General features: G+C 42.8%; 1 protein-coding gene across 1 annotated transcript in view; it reads right to left on the bottom strand.

The window, feature by feature from the left end:
- The window catches only part of Dscam (DS cell adhesion molecule), a 544,090-nt gene that overhangs the window by 56,266 nt on the left and 470,633 nt on the right, over positions 1-17,191 (bottom strand). Inside the window, exons 22-25 of the mRNA XM_057763777.1 lie at positions 7,767-7,920; positions 4,145-4,262; positions 2,073-2,236; positions 312-410 (exon numbers count right to left, since the gene is read on the bottom strand). Coding sequence (XP_057619760.1) covers positions 312-410; positions 2,073-2,236; positions 4,145-4,262; positions 7,767-7,920 — 535 coding nt within the window. The remainder of the gene's footprint in view (positions 1-311; positions 411-2,072; positions 2,237-4,144; positions 4,263-7,766; positions 7,921-17,191) is intronic.

The following is a 17,191-nucleotide window of genomic DNA, read 5'->3' as shown; positions in this document are numbered from 1 at the left end:
TTCCTGCTCTGGTCTTTATCATTTCCTTTTCCTTTATTTGTTAGTGGTCCACTATTAATTTTATTAACTATAGATTTATATATACCAGATAGTTTTGTAACTGGGACTCCTTGGATAAATGATCCAAGTTTCAACAAACACCATAAAAACAGATGCATGCTTCAGAAGCATGCAGAGATAATGGGAAAATTAATTCTCTGAAGTACTTGGGGAGAATAAACTATCACACAACAGTTATTTGATGAAGATATGTCACTTTTTGGTCATTGGATATTCCACAAAACAGTGATTTGGATGGCTCATCTCATTACCTCTGATGGAACTACCCCCATTGTCTCCAGGGAGCCAGGAGAGGGTGATGGAGGAAGATGTTGTTTTGGATACAGTGAGCCGAGGCTGATCTGGTGGAACTAGAGAGGAAACAGTTTGTAGAAAACAAGAATTAGTTCTTCACATCTTCAATCCTCTGTAACAGTCATTTACCAAATCATTTGTAACAGCCATTGATTAAATATGCATTCTAGGTTGCAAACTAGGCAATTCATTTCTGTCAAAGTGTCTGTTTCATTGATACCCCAGGCTAAAGAGACAGAATATAGTGAATCTGTTATTAAGGAAAAGTCAACCACATTTCTACCTCAACTTACACATAATTCATTTTCTCACCATCCCTTAGACTCCTGAGTTGCTCATGACAGATTGAAATCTTTAAATTTACTGAGGACACAGGCACTAATTTATTCTGAATTTCAGTCAGGAAATTAAGTGTAAATGATAGACACGCTCGCTTAGTTATTCTGCTTTTCCCAAGAAAAAGGAAAGGGAAGATTCATTTAGCAGGAAGAATAATTATAAAAACTTCCATGCTTCAAGGCATAGCATACACGCACATACACAGAAACAAGCACATATATGTGCACACATATGCACAAACAGATATATAACCACACAAATACACACACACTGGCACACAAATACAGATACACACATGTGTATACACGCACATATACATGCACAAAGAACTCTGAAAACCAAAGCTGTGATGTGACAGTGGTTGTGGCCATGTGCATCCAACCTCATGTAAGGATGGAGGGACACAGACTGCTAAACAATGGCCTTAATTCAATTCTGGACAAAACGCTAAATTGATTCACAATCAAATCATCCCAGACTTAGGGCTCACAGAAAACATTCCCACTTCCTGGTAGGCAAGCCGGAAATGTTGACCCAAAGGCCTGAAACACTGACCCATTTGCTTAGAAAAATAATTTAATGGTACCTTCAACAATTCCCTAGAACTATACTGACTTCAATTAACTCAAATTTCAAGAAAGATTACATAGTACTTTAGAACATATGGTCCCTTGCCATCTTGTCCTGTACAGGAGAGTAATGGTGGCATTTTCATTTGCTGTGATCTATTAACGTGACAATATCTGAATCCAAAGAATCACATGCTTTAATTTTCCTCTAATAAAAATATCCCTCCTACAACTAAATCTGAAACCATTCAATAGCCATGTGGGTTTTGCACACTGATTTAATATCACATTATTTGAAAGTTGTTGTGTATATTTTTGTATAATAAATTACAAAATGTCCTGCATCAAAAAGTATAACAATTAGCTTAGAGCCTCAGTGGGCAACTCCATGAATGGCTGGAACTCTAAGTCTCTTGTTATTCTACTTTGCTTTGTAGTTGATGCAAGATATGTCATTGTTTATTGACTTAATTAGCAGACATAAGTGATCACACTCAGAGACTAACTTCTCACGAATGCTGTACTGGTTATACACGTGTGTGTAAACCATGCATGAGTTGAAATGACTAAGAATGGCTTTTTCAGAGATGTTCACACATAGAAATAAAAGATTGGACATTTTACACGTAACAACAACAACAAAAAAAAAAACAGAAGGACTTGCACATCACTTTGATTGGTTCAGTCTCTATCTTGCTAAATGAACATGGTATTTACCAAATAAAAACAGCAATGAGCTATTTCTGAGTTGGCTCAGTTTTGCTACCTGCATGTAGTAAAAGGTCACTCAAGAGGACCCCAGCTTTGTACCTTGAACTTGCAAATTTAGAATGATCTCATCTGATCCCCAGTTGTTATTGGCGACACAGCTGTAATAGCCCGAGTCCTCTGCCTTCACCGTGCGAATGATGAAGCTTCCGTTGCTGAAGATGCTCCTACGGCCGTCTATCGTCACCAGGCTGGGTGTCCCGTTACTACCTCACAGGAAGAAAAATGCACAGATTAAAGAAATTACAACCCACATTAGCTGAGGTTGGCAAAAAGCATTAAGCCTTTCTCCGGAGCAAACAGCAAATTGCAACCTCAATTATTTTTGCATTATAAAATAACTTTGTTGTGATTATGTGACCAAACTACTGACTAGTGGAGTTTTTTTTTTTATTCTTTCATTCAGAAGGTTAGAGCTGTATCAATTGCCAAGAATTTATCTCAACGAGTGCTCTATATCTATTGTCACAAGCACATGTCTTCCTCTACTACTCAGCCTTTGGGGACTTTCTCACTGTGGCAACTCTTGTTGGCAGAGAGGTCAACTTGATCAAATCATGCATGGCAAACTAAACTTTGCAATCTCCTATAGACCTAAAATCACTTTCAAATCACAGTTCTTAATGAACTTAACATATGCAGAACAACAAGGCCTCTCCAGGGAACATGGAGCTGACCTTCCTGTGAAGAGTTCTTTGTCATCACAACCACAGTCAGGGTGGCAGATTGTCCAGTTGAGTAGGGTCACTCCCAGATAAGGCAGAGTGCCAGCTTGACCCAGGGAGCTTATGAATTTGCTTTGGATTAACCAACTTAAACTGCAACGAGAAAATTGCTCACGGGACCCAACCCATTATTTCAATCATTTACGCTTGTAAGTGCTTTTGTTTGAAAATAGGCACCCTTCTGAATCCGTTATTTTAAATCTCCATGCCTATTAATGAATGTTCAGCCTCTATTTATAACTGAAATTCTTCCCCTGCATAGTGATAAAGCATGTTTAAGAGACACGTGGACAGAACTCATTACTCTCCCTCTGTCTTGGTTTTATTATTATAGTAATCACTATAGAGCATGGAGAACCAGTTTTCCTGTTGACTGAGTCCAAATGGGTTTGATTTCTTTATCTCAAGACAGGGTCTTGCTATGTGGCCCAGCAGGCTGTCCTTAAACTGGCAATGTTCCTACATTCACCTGTCAAGAGCTGGAACTACATGGGACTCTGTTCCATCCCTTATTTCGCTTTAATTATGTGTGTATGTGGGAAGAGGGGTGTGTAAATGTATTACCCATGGAGGCAAGAGACTTTTGGATCCCCTTGGAGTTGGAGTGACAAGCAGTTACGAGGCACTGGATATGGGTGCTGGGTCCCCTCAGGTCCCCTGCCAGGTCAGTATTGAGCCATCTCTCCAACCCCCGAATTCCATTTCTTAAAGTTCCTTCTGGGGGCATGTGCCTCAGGCTGTATTGTCCGTACTCTCTGAAGAAGAGAGAGCTGGGAAAGCTCCTGATGCTTGAGCACCTGGTCTCTGTGCCTTGGCAACACAGAGCAAACGCCACTGCGAAAATAGATGGTCTGGTTCCTTTCCTCACAAGGGTTTTCATAGATTTCTGGTTCTGGATTGATAGAGGACTAATACATAGAGTTGATCAAAGCCGCATGCTTTAAGCAGTTTCTCTGGATGGAATTGCAATGCTTGAAGGTTGGTGCTGGCTGCTCTTTCTACCTCATTTCAGGAAAGTGCTAGGTTTCTTCAGTTTCAATTAATATGCATGAAGTAAGGGGTTGGCATGTAACCCAGTAGGTAGAGTGCTTCCCTAGCATGTAGTTTGATGATTTGCACTAAATATACTGGGCATGGTGGCATATGCCTTTAATCCTATGGGATTACAGGGAATTGGAGGCGGGAGATCAGAAATTAAAGGTCATCCTTAATCATAGAGTTTGGGGCTGGCTAGCTTAGACTACAAAAAATAGTATGTATGCATGTGAACATGTGTGTGCACGTGTGAACACACACACATACAGAATAAAATCCCACTGACTTAGACCAAGGCTGCCTGACATACTGGCTAAGGACTCACTAAAAGGCATACATTGGGTTACTGGTTACCTGTCTTTCATCCATTTTACTGCAGGTGAGGGGTCTCCAACAGCTTTACAGGGCAAAACGATGTCCTTCATCCATGGAGTAGTCACCGTCCCACTGAAGGTGAGGATCCGTGCAGGAGCTACAACACCAAAGAGCAGACTATCTATATAGAGCCAAGGTGACCTTCCCAACAGAGTAGCCCCCCAGAGCCAATCAACACTGCAGCTGTTGGTGCTATTCTCTGGCGGCTGCCTTATAAGGGGGTTTCCTTGTAAGGACATGTTCATGGATGAGAGTTCCCCATTGCGGCATCTTTTTCTTCTTCTAACCAAATATTAACAGTATATTAAATACTCAGTTTCATAAGCCAGGCAACTGCAAGCTGTGAGTTTCTATGAGCTCTATTATTTTTTCAAAGTACTTTATGAAATGATTCATCTCAGCCCCCAAAACCGCACATTAAAATATACTTTTAATATCTGAGAGAATAGACACTATAAAACATAAAGTCCAACAGCCAGGGGAAGTAAATCTGGACCAAAGCTATTTACTGGCTGTATGATACTTTGTCCATTTCTCCACACAGTTTGGTCTTAACTCAAGCACACATTAAGGAAAGGGGGCAGTTAAGGGTGGTCATTTAGCTTGGGACAGTGGTTCATCCCAGCCACTACGTTCAGTGATTCTCAGGACTGGAGAACAACTCCCACATGTACCATCCTCCAGGCACTATGTCCTGGTGCACAGACACCAAGGCAGAGGCTGTGCTTTATTTGAACCAGCATGCTTGCACATGCACTGGAGGCTGATTATGCAGAAAGGAGAGGCAGGTTCTCCTTGTAGGAGCTCAACCTGGCTAGATACTCAGACATGGAGATCACAAGTAGGAAGCCCCAAACTTACTCTGGAGCCATACAAATGGGACCAGAACTGCCGGGAGACCTGCATGGTTCTGGGCTTAATACTGGCCAAAGGAGGGGAGATCAGGAACCCTGAGATCCCTGGAACCGAGTCTGGCACAGATCACTGACTATAACAAATGACGAAAACCATTCCTGTTTCCATTGTCCTGAACATGGTGGGCCAAGGTCAGCTGCCTCAGAAGCTGGGCTCTGGTGTGAGGAACTTTTCTAGGCTGTCTGGTCATGTGCGTGAAACAACTCACGGAGGTGGGGATGGTCTAAGGCTGGCGCAGCTCTGTCTGTGCCCTACACTTCTGCAATGTGAAGCTGTTCTGAAAAATAAAGTTTATCACAGCCAGACAGAGACAGAGAGAGAAGTGAACACACAGATACACACAGAGAGAGATAGAGGGACACAGAAAGAACACACACACACACAATCATGCATGAGTTTCCCTCCTTAAATCTCCTACAGTATCTTTGCATTTCACTTTGAGTGAGGTCTGAAATCCCGAACACAATCCCGATGCCCTTGCAGGCCCAGGTTTTTTTTTTTTTCCTTTGGTATTCAGCGTGTGCTGTTCCCTCTGGCAGCTCCACTCAGTTCCGACACTGCTGCTCCTGAGAGCTGACTTTTAACTGCAGCCTCCTGACCTCTCTGGTTTCCTCTTTATACGTCACCTTTATCTTTTCCAGCCTTGATGCATGCCTTGGGGTTTCGTGTCCGTGGCCCTCCCTCCACTGTCTCCCCACTTTCCTGGGGGTCTCATGCTCGTGGCCCTCCACTGCCTCTGCACTGTTCTTGGGGTCTCATGTCTGTGGACTTCCACTGCCCCTGTACCTCTTGTGGTTTTTCTGGATAACACTTGGGGCAGTTGGCCACTATGTGTGGGTCAGTTGGCCACTATGTGTGGGTCTTTTGATGCTGCTTACAGACCCTCTCCCACAAAACTGTGAGCTTCCTGGGGGTAGGGGTGTCTGCTCTGCTCATCCTTAGAAGAAACAGTTCTGCACTAAGCAAACCCTCCTTCTTCTGAACACTCAACCTGACCATATTTCCCAGCCTTCACTTCACATGAAGTGAGCCCTCCAGGTGAACCATCTTGTCAGAAGTCTCTGTGTTGGGCTCCGCTGTTACTGGGCCAAACTGCCAAGATTTAGGAAGATTTGATTCCACAATCAAACCCCGTGAGCTAAGCTCCTTGTATTTCAGTTAGTGTCTAATGTATAATGGGCATTTAAATAATTATTTGTTTGTCTGGTGGTGCCAGGAACCAATGCAGGGTCTCATACGTACTTTACAACTGAGTAGAATATTGCCACTCCAGGTATTGATTTATAAAATAAGTTCAATACAGCCTCTTCTGGTGGGTCTCACTCCTAAGGAACCTGTTTTTTATCTGAGCCCCATCTGACAGTGTAGGATCACTACTTCCATCAGGCTGTCTGCAGATGGGAAGGGCCTGCAGGAATTCCTACCTATTTATCCTACAGGGCAGAATTTATAGACCATGCCTTCCCTGGAATCCACAGCTTTCTGAGTGTTAGAAGGTATGTGAATATCATGGCTAAAGAGTACAACAGACAAGAATGCCAATGTATTTTTCTTGAATTGATGTTTTACCTGTCTGCATTTGTATTGAAATTGTAGAACTTTCTTCTTCCCATTCCCCAGCTACCATACCTACAAGCATGTTACTAAGGACTTTGGGAGGTAAAAATCTGGAGTTTGGAATGTCTGGGTTTTTCCTTTCAGTCTCATTAGACATTTTATTGGAACTATATTGCCAATGCAGAGTCAAGAGGCATCACCTGACAGGACTGGAATTAGGATTCGTGGAAGCAGACTCTGCAAAGGCTGACGCAATCACACTGTGAGAGCACTTACTGACAGCAACCACCGCGGCGAGCATCGTGGCTGCGTCTGCTTTTGATGATCTGTCTGCTGTTGCAATGAGACAAGGCCCCAGACTGATGCATAGGGATGCTCTTGTCCTTACTGACTCCAAGTCTCTTTTTTACTTCTGTGGCATTCTATAAATGAACTGTCCAGTGGTTTGCATGAGGAACATCTCTCATGGGCTCATGGATTTGAATGTTTGGTCCCCAGTTGAAGGTTCTGTTTGGGGACTTTATGGAATCCTTGGCAAGTGAGGTCTTGCTGGAGGAAGTTTCCTCTGGGGTGGGCTTAGAGGGTTTATAGCCTCATCTACTTTCAGTTCCTCCTGCTTCATGCTGTGGCTGGAAATGTGATCTCTCAGCGTTCTGCTCTGGCCGAGGAAGGCTATCCCTCCCTGCCAGGATAGTGGATCTCTCTGGAACTATAAACCAAAATAAACTCTTTCTTCCATAGGTTTCTTGGTTGCTTTGTCATTGTATAGCAATTAAGAATAGTTAATCAATATCTGATGATTCTTATGTTTGTAACATTTCAAATCTCACACACTGTGAAACAGGCATGTCTTTTTAATAAGTGTGAACCTGATTTAAAGAAGAACTTGGGGAAAATGGCAGGTAGTGATTATCACTAATTCTCCCAAACATACATGTAGAGTATATGAAGCCATCAGTCCTTGGTGCTGTGTTCACCACGAGGGAAACTGCTTTCCCGACTGGTACACAGAGCCTGAAACTGACTAACTGGAATGTGATGCCCACAAGCTTTCTTTCAGGGAAAGCAGGGGCCTAACAACCATTGAGCTGTGCTGGGCTTTAAGGTTCTTCTGCTGCGGTTCACTTACCTTTAGCCAGGGGCTCGACAGTGATGATCTCACTGCTGTTGCCTCTTCCAGCTGATGTCACCGCCACCACCCAGACACTGTACTGTCGATTCCGACTCAGGTTAGGAATTCTGTAGGAAAACGAGTCAGGGGAGGCTTCGAACTCGCTGATGACCTGTGGGAAGACAGACATGTTCCCTTATTCACGGAAGGAAGCGGTACAATGGCTTCCTAAAAGAATGCTCACCAATATATTGCCTATCCTACCAGGTAAAGCCTCTACCACAAGGCACCCTGTGAAGGGCTGGATTTTCATTGTGAACTGTAATTGGTATATTTAGGTGGCCCACAGTCTATGTCAGCTGCACACCTTTGATGACCACTCACCCTTTACTGTTTGTCACCAAAGAGCACAGAGATGTCAACTGACCAGCTAACTTCAGCTGCAGGGGTGTTTAATTTTGAGACAGGCTTCAGGGTACATGGGGGACCCAAGAGTAGGAGCCTGGCAGCCCCACAAAGCTGAAGGGACATACCTGAACAACAGTTCACCGGACCCAGGACTAGAAATGGAAAAGGCAGACACAGAGAGGATTCCTGGGATCCAGGGAGGTTTATATGGGGGTTCAGTGAGCAGATGTGCACACACATGGGCGAGGGAAACTCCTCAGGACAGGGAAGAGCCACCTGAAAGGCTCTGAGTCAGAGCTCAGCAGTCACAAGGTCTGGAAATGCTGCCAGCTTCCAACACTACACATCAAGACTGGGAGCACTGGCTTAGGACATAAGGGTTTTACCTTGAAAGTGAGGAATATTTAGCTTAGGCTGCAACAGTAGTCTAGCCTGGTCTACCAGATACAAAATCAAGAACCAGAAAGATGAAATGATCACTCAGTAACAATCACATCTCAGAGTGAAGGTGAATAATATTTAGAACATCTATCACTCAGGTAGCTAACTTCCCTAATAACATCCAATAAAAAAACCCTTGCTCTATGTGAACACCATCAACATTATTACATAGATGAGTGGATAAGTAAAATGTATTATGCTCAATCCATGTAGTATTACTCAGCCATAGAAAAGAACGAAGGGCTGCTAAATATTACAATGTGAGTGGATCTTGAAAACACATTGCTAAGTGAAAAAAATCAATCATAAATTATCACACAAATTTAAAAGTCCAGGATAGACAATATACAGCCAGAAAGCTGAGGAATTTTCAGGGGCAGTGTGGGCAAAGAGAACGGGGGTGACAGCTTTTATGTTTTTGGAAGACAGGATCATTCTCAAGTTAGAGAAAGGAGGGGTCAAGGGACGCAGAGAGCACACTGAACTACCCACTTTGAAAGCATCTGATCTGGGCTGTGTAAATGACCTCTCAACAAAGCCAAAACAAACAAAAAAACAACTTCCAGGAGGAATTCCAGAATATGGAAATCATGAGTCGTGGAGAAGTAATTATATATACTAAAACTGACCCACAATCAACACAGAATGATTTTTGCAAAGTTAACAAAGCAGTTTTATAATTGTCTTATAGCAAAATTAGAACTAAATAGGTAAAAAGCTTAAACTGAAAGGTGGAAGGCATAAAGATGCTTGCTAAACTCAAAAGACATTGCACCAGTTCACACACAATGTGCAGCACTGCCTGGACTTGGTAGGTCATAAAAGAAAAAGATGGCATGAAGTTGGGAGGGGGTGTAAAGAAAATCTGGAGAAAACTGAAGGGAAAATGGAGGGCAAATACATTTATTTTACTGTGTGAAATTACCAAATATAAGGAAAATATAAAAACCATAGAAGACTAGACTGTTAGCAGATAGGATGTTTTGGGGAAACCCCTAGTGAGCATCATTCTTCCTAATAGGTTAAATGCTGGCAACCAAGACAAATGTATAAAGCAACAGCATGAACCAGCTACAGGAGGCTATCAAGCAGGGTACTAAAGGAAGGGTGAGATGTGAAATATTAGTTAATGATGTGTTACATTCTTTGATGCTGTGAAATATTTGACTAATTATGCAAAGTTGTGTTGCAATCTTTTATATTGCATTTTTTTAAGTCTGTAAAACTGTGTTACTTTGCCTGCCTAAAACACCTGATTGGTCTAATAAAAAGCTGAATGGCCAATAGCTAGTCAGGAGAGGGATAGGCAGGGCATCCAGGCAGAGAGAATAAACTGAAAAAGAAATGAAAGAGGGAAGGGCAAGAAGGAGAAGGAGAGAGGACACCAGGGGCCAGGCAGCCATCCATGCAGTCAGTCATGGAGTAAGAGGGAAAGAAAGATATACAGAATAAAAAAGATTAAAAACCCCAGAGGCAAAACATAGTTAAAAAGAAATGGGATAATTTAACTTAAGATAGAAAAGGTACCCAGAAACAAGCCAAGCTAAGGGCAGGCATTAAAAAGTAAGAATAAGTCTCTGTGTATTGATTTGGGAGCTGGGTGGTGGACCCCCAAAGAGCAGAGAGCAAAAGGAACAACCAATTATGGAGGCGTTGTGGGGAGAAAAGCTGTGAAGAAACGCTGAAAATCTTCCAACCTTGAGATCCAGAGACACAAGAATTGTAATGAGCTTCAGTCAGAAAAAATAAAGTCACATAAACAATGGCAGGGCAGATAGATCATAATCCAACCACTCAAGGCAGCCGCCAAGAAGCAGTTCAGAGACACCCAGAGCTGTATGTAGTAACAAAGAGGCTGGCCGGTGATGTCATTCCAAAGCCAATCCAAGTAAGATGCCTGCAGGACAAACTTTTAACCAAAGGGGAAAGAATCAAAGTATACATTCAACATTCTCCAAAATTAAAAGTAAAACCTTTTCAGATATTTAAAAGACTACATGACTCTCCAGAAGAGACACAGTCTGGGAGATGTTAAAGGGTCCTGCACACAGAAGGAAAAATGTCCCCAAATGTCCCCATTGACGCAAACCCTCAGATGCCTGGGCATACGTTAGCCTGCACCACGTGACATGTGCATGTCTACATCTACACTGGCTGACCCCCGAAAACCCCATGGCCCATTTTTCAGGTCAGGGGGATTTCAGCTTGATTCTTGACAAGTTTATGTCAGAACTCAGAGGCTGTGTGCACGTGCTTGCCTTGTGTGATGTTCCAAGATGAAGCTGGAGCCAAGTTTTCAAGCTTAGTGATGTTCAAAGGAGGGAAAGGAACCAAATGAGGGACCTATTTGAAAAACACATTTTTCATTATTTAAACTATACTATTGACAGTTAAAAATAATAGCCTGGCCTGGGTTTACTTTATGGATAAAAGTAAAACACAAGATAATGGCTCGGGACTGGGGAGTGGAAACAGAAAGCTGTGTCAGAGGCGCACTGGAAGTTTCTCTGCTGTGGGTGAGGTATACGGCGTCAGAAGCAGACTATGATAAATCTGCTCAAGGCCAATCTCAAAGAAACTGCTCAAGTTTCATCCTGAGGATAAAAACAAAGCCAACGGGCCTGTCAAAAATTTAAATTGGAATTTTAGGAACATTTAAGCCATTCGAAGGCAAGAACAGAGCAAGAAGGAAAGGGAGCCTGACCAGACATTTCAAACCAAGGGGCACAACAATCACATCCATAATTACATTAAGCAAATGAGGTTGAGCCCCTGAATTTAAAGACAAAGGTTTTTCTACCTGAAAAAGGGCCACCAAAAGGGTAAAAACAAACCAAAATCAAAATAAGCAAACAAACACAAACAAAATCCTATAGAAACCACCAAAGTTAACCTGGAACATTTTCCTTAATATTTCACTCAATAGATTCAAGAATAAAGCATTCTTGACTGACAGTGTATAGAAGCCACTTTGACACTGATAAGGAGGTCAGCTCACCAAGAGGCTAGAGCCATCCTGTACTTTTGTATACTTAATAACAAGGCTCGAACACACAGACAAATCCAAGGAACTGCAGACCCATAGACCAAGGCAGCTCTCCACTGTTCCATGAGCAGCCACGAGAAACAAGTGATACTAGGATTACACACACCTTACAGGTAAGAAACCTGGAGGGCACACAGAGGTCAGAGCACCAGACCGGGTGAGTGGGAGGATTGCACTTCTCACGTCCAAACTCATGCTCCCTGCAGTCAGTTATGACCAACTCTAGATGTGCTCTCTCAATGCTGCTTAATGCTGCAACAACCTCAAATGCCTGGGTCAGACATGAAGGGGGACGCATTAGCGCTGCTATTAAACCAGTTTAACTGTATCTCTTCATTGTCTACCGAATCCCATAATCCCCTAGCAAAAAATGTCAGAAACTCGTTCACAGTCAAACATCCAGCTTACAGGTAAATTTATCTGGACAGATAGAAAAGATTGGGCCTCTGCAGGGGTTACTCACTGGTTGCATGCATTCATTAGTGCACACTTGGATAGACTCTAGCATTAACTATCCCCATCCGCCATAAAACATCCATACCCAGACTTCCAGAAGTTTGGAGGGAATTTGGCTTGTTCCCTTGAAAACTGCATTCTGAGGTGGAAATCCTGAGAATATGTGAATGCACTGCGTGATAGTCTACAGTTTTGTTGTTGCCAACTTACTGTCTCAAGGCTTAGGGATGCGGAGATCATAGTAATCATCTTTATTGAACATGCAACATCAACAAGGAATTATATATACACAAAATAAAGATTTTCTGTGGTGAACATATCTTTTAGTCAAAACCCAATCTGTATTCTGTCTATGAGGGGTAATTAGTCTTCAATTCCAAAATACACATTTTATTTATGTTTTGGCCACAGTGTGGAGCATGGCTAAATCAGAAACAAAAGGATTCATTTCTTATGCAGCTCTGCTTGCTTCACCATTTACACAGAAGATTAGCCAAGAATCAAAGAAAAAAAGTTTCTGTGTGCAGAAAGCCCTTCCAATCGGCATGGCATCTCTCAAGAAATCAATTGGGAAATAAAGAGTTTAGCTATTTAGCATTTCCTAATGGTACCCTGAGAAAGTCAATCCAAAGAGGGATGTTGCCTCTTGATTCCCTAGGAAACATGTACCAAAATATTTAAATATGTGTTATAATAGCAGTGATTACATATACATTTCAACCATGTTCTTTCTATCGTGTTTGCAATAGTCCAGTATCACCCAAGGCAACTCTTACATACGTTTTGGTTACATGACTGTCCCTTCTGAATTACTGGGCATGTTCAATGGCAAAGGATGAATTTTACTTCTAGAGTTTTCTCAACACATCAGTGGTAATTACTTCAAAGACTCTGAAATGTAGAAGAGGCTGGAGGAAGAGAAAGGAAAACAGGGCTTCCCTATGAAGCATGACAGGATATGAGGATAAAGCAGAGTATGGGGCTTAATATACGATATATTAGGGATTAACAGACCATAGATAGCAAAAGAAGTGTGTGGAAAGGTAGTGAAGGCATCTGATCCCCACTGACCCAGGGTGATGCCCTCTCTGGCCTTTGTAGGCACTAGGCATGCACATGGCGCATAGATAAACATGCAGGTAAAACACTCATACACATAAAAACCTAACAAACATTTAAAGATTCTGTTCCACACATGAACTTAGAGCAGCTGTGGTTATTGCACAAGACCAAGCCAATTGGAAATTCCAGCATAGATGGGATGGGTGCATAAGCCCTCATCCCTAGTTGAGAAGCTACTGGCACACGATGGCTATTGGTAGGTTCCTGTGCCCCTTGGGTGATCCCACACTCAGGCACAGATGGGCAGCACTAATTGGGCTCAGTGAGTTTAAAGTAATACGAAATAGAAAAAAAAAGAGGACGTGATGTTGGGAGGGAGATTGTTGAGGGGATTGGAAAGGAGGAGCAGATACAATGAAGATGTATTATATACATCATGAACCTTTTAAAGAATAAAATATTTAAAAGACACTCATGCATCTAAACAATTTTCTTCCCTCAGATTTTTATCTATTCAGTCTTTTCTTCAGAGTTAGGACAGAAGTAGGAGATTCTAGATTTTAGTAGAGGCCTGAAGAGTGACCTGATTTTGAACAGGCTGCTGCCGTGATTGGGGTACAATGGCTATAGTTCAGCCCAAGCATCCCAGCTTCCCAGAACACTGTGTGCATGCACATGGCCTCTGAGAGCTCCTCAGTTCTCAGTGAGAAAGGGGGTCCTTCTATGTCCAGCAAGATGCCACAGGGGAGACCTTGGGAGTTGGGCTGCTGGTAGCTCTGCATCTGTTGTTTCATTAACCATCTCAGGAAAAGGCTGCCCTTTCTTGTCTACAAAACGTGAGCATCTTGGCTTTACCAGAGTCCAGAATTAATCTACACTTGTCCCTAAATCAGTACTCAGATGATAGGAAGTAGGTATTTACATCTTGGTCTTCAGAGAAAATGGAAGACGACAGAGTCCATTCTAGCTGATGTCCTGTGACAGGGACAGCTCATGGTGTTCTCCCAAATGAGGCTGGTGTTCTTTCTGAGGATTCACACTTACGTTCTCTTCATTCAAATGGTGTGATCATATCTAGCAATGTGGAAAGCCGTGATGGTGCATGCAGACACCTCTGAACTGAGTGTGGGGATCCATGGGTAAAAAGAGATATCAAGAATTATAAGACTTCAGGGGAGAGTTATATAAGCATCTGGGCCACAGAACGTTGTGGGGTTAGCATATGAAGATGACAGTTCTTAGTGAGGAAGACTGGGAAGTTTCACCAAGGCAGACTGGTAACAGAGTGTGTGGGAACCCAGGGCTGTGCAAATGTGTGTGAAAGCACACTATAAAAGTAGCCTGTAAAAGATAAGGCATGAGGTCAACGATCTCACAAACCTTCTGCCAGCTCTGGACCCTTCCCTCTCTTTGGAAATGCAGTTTTTCATTTCATTTATCTATCTATTTATTTAGAGGAAACCACATCTCCTTTTACTGTCCATGTGCCCCTATGCAATTCTAAGAGTCTGGAAGTCCCAGTGGGTGATGTGATGTAAGAAACAGATTGAGACTCTCCATTTCCAGTGTGAGGTGTGCTTAGAGCTCACCAGGTTACTGACGAACAGGAGGCACTGTACCCCTATTCCTTAGCCGTGGCTGCAAATGCTTGTTTCAGAACTGAGAGCTGTGAAGTCAAGGCAGTCACTTGTAATACAACTGAGGCCATCACCAGAAATGAGGGCCATCTTTACCCACAAATTATTCATTAGATAAGATTCAGTGTTCTAAGTCAAAGAGATGGGAAATAGGGAAGGGTCAAGTCTCAGCCTGGGGGAGAGGAGGTCAGGACTTTAGAAAGCCTGTCTTAAGATACCAAGAGACTCCACTGGACAAAACTGATTTACCAAGCTTCCTAGGAAGTCAATGCCAAAGCTCCCTGTGTTGGCTAGGGTGACCAGCATGTGGTTACTCAGTTTGGGCTCATGGTCATTTACTAAATGTTTTAGCTTGCAGATTCTAAGATCATGACCTGGCACACAGAGGGTTAACTAAGAATGAGGCAGGACAGGGCTGTGAGGAATTCTTATTGGAACCCAGAAATAAGACCATTCAGAGTCCCCCTTTAGAGCTCTCCCTGTCATGGCTGAGGACACGGCTTAATATTCAGCAAGACGTCTGGGGGCGGAGGGATGGCAGTTCTGTGTGCTTGTTTAAAACGTATATTTATAGAAAAGTTTTATAGGACTTTTGACATGTTTGCCTCCCCAGATCATATCCAGCATGGAAAATGCAGCTGTCAGGATAAATCGTGTGACATCCCAACGACTGCCGACATTTTAAGAACTCGGCTCTTCTGCACCAGGGTCTGCAGGGTGGAGTCCCAGAGCCCGCAGACCTATGCTGTCTGTTCATTGAAAGAGGGCAGAACTGCCAGAAAGCTCGTTGTCTTAGAGTGAGTCGGTGCCAGTCTTATGAATGGCCTCTGTGGCCTGTCTTCAGAAAGCTCATTGTCTTAGTGAGTCGGTGCCAGTCTTATGAATGGCCTCCGTGGCCTGTCTTCACTCACACGTACTTCTGCCTTTTGAATGCTGGTGTGTATGACCGTTTCATAGGTAAATAACATAAAATTCGCCACAATTAAGGATGTTAGACTTTTTTTGATAGTTCCTGTAAGCACAGATTTTATGGGATATTTGCTGAACTCATTCCCCAATCCTTTCCATTATTTGGCTTACTGGATGTTAGAAAATCCCCTCCAATCCCCCATCAGGGCCCTTCTGTGGCCTTACTTTATATTTCCCCTGTAGCCTTTCCCTCTGTGGACTCTGATCTTGCCCGAACTTGGAGCCAAGGTCACCAAGGGGTGAAATTTGCCTCACCCCTTTCTCTAGGGACTCTTCCCAACCCTCAGCTTCTCATGGGGTCAGTAACCACCAGCTAGTCACTAGAATGTATCGAGGAAATGCTTGTTTTATTAGGAGAGTTTAAAGATGGCCCAGAGTGGATAAGAATTTGGAAGGAAATGCATGCGTGCAGTAGCTACAGTGTAGCAATGTGCTCAGATTGAATTATTCGCCCTGTCTGTGGGATGTAAAACTTATTCCACTTAAAAAAATTCAATTAACTTTTTAATGAAAAACTAATTCTATCAAAGAAATGGGGCACTTTAAAAAGCCTAACATCTAATAACTAACTCATGGTTTCTGAAGTCTAGAAAGCTCGGATTCCATGGTTCTAAAGCAGTGTCTTTTAAGAAAGGAAAGAAAGAAAAGCAAAACACAGAAAGCAGTTTAGTTGCTTTAATGGAGGAGCAGAGAATGGCATCTCCAGAACACATAAGTCTTCCTGCTCAGAGGCAGAGAAATGGCCCATAGGCCAATCAGAATAGGAAGTTAGCTGGATCCAATTGATATTTAAAAAATCCCCATGTATAATTCATTCTGACAGAACCAGCATCTTGTTTCATAGCTTCCTTCTCCAGCAGACAATGATCAGAAGAAAAAACTTTGGAAGGCAGAGGGTGCAGAGGCCATAGAGGCCGAGGAGCTCGCACTGGCAGTAGAGGCAGCACTAGCATTGTGAGAGAAGGAGTGTATTGGCCTGGCCCATTTCTGTGTCTCTCTGTGTCTTCCTGAGATCACTGGAGATAGATATCCATACGTCTAACCACTGGCTGCTTTCTACAGAGCCTTTCAAACACAGCATATTTGACTTGTTGGATTTTCAAATATAAGACAAAAGAATTTCTATTATACATTGCAGCGAATTAAACGTAACATCCAGAAAGACCATGCAAGAAGACTGCCTAGAATTGAGGTCACTGTCTCATTAGAATCTATACGACAGCCTCTTCCCTTTCTAGGCTTTTTCTAACCGTATGCCCCCCTTTCACTATCCTGTCCCCATTGTCACACCACCTGCCACCCTAATTACCTATCTGTCAAAGGGGTATTGTTAGTCTCATTTATGGCTGTCACCCATTCAGTGACTTCTGCACAAAAGAACAAACTTAGCATCCTGCCGCTCCTCTCTCCCAGAAGAGAAAAAA

This window comes from Chionomys nivalis, chromosome 3, assembly GCF_950005125.1.
Source record: "Chionomys nivalis chromosome 3, mChiNiv1.1, whole genome shotgun sequence".
Lineage (NCBI taxonomy): Eukaryota > Metazoa > Chordata > Mammalia > Rodentia > Cricetidae > Chionomys > Chionomys nivalis.
This window is presented reverse-complemented; position numbering and strand designations above follow the sequence as displayed.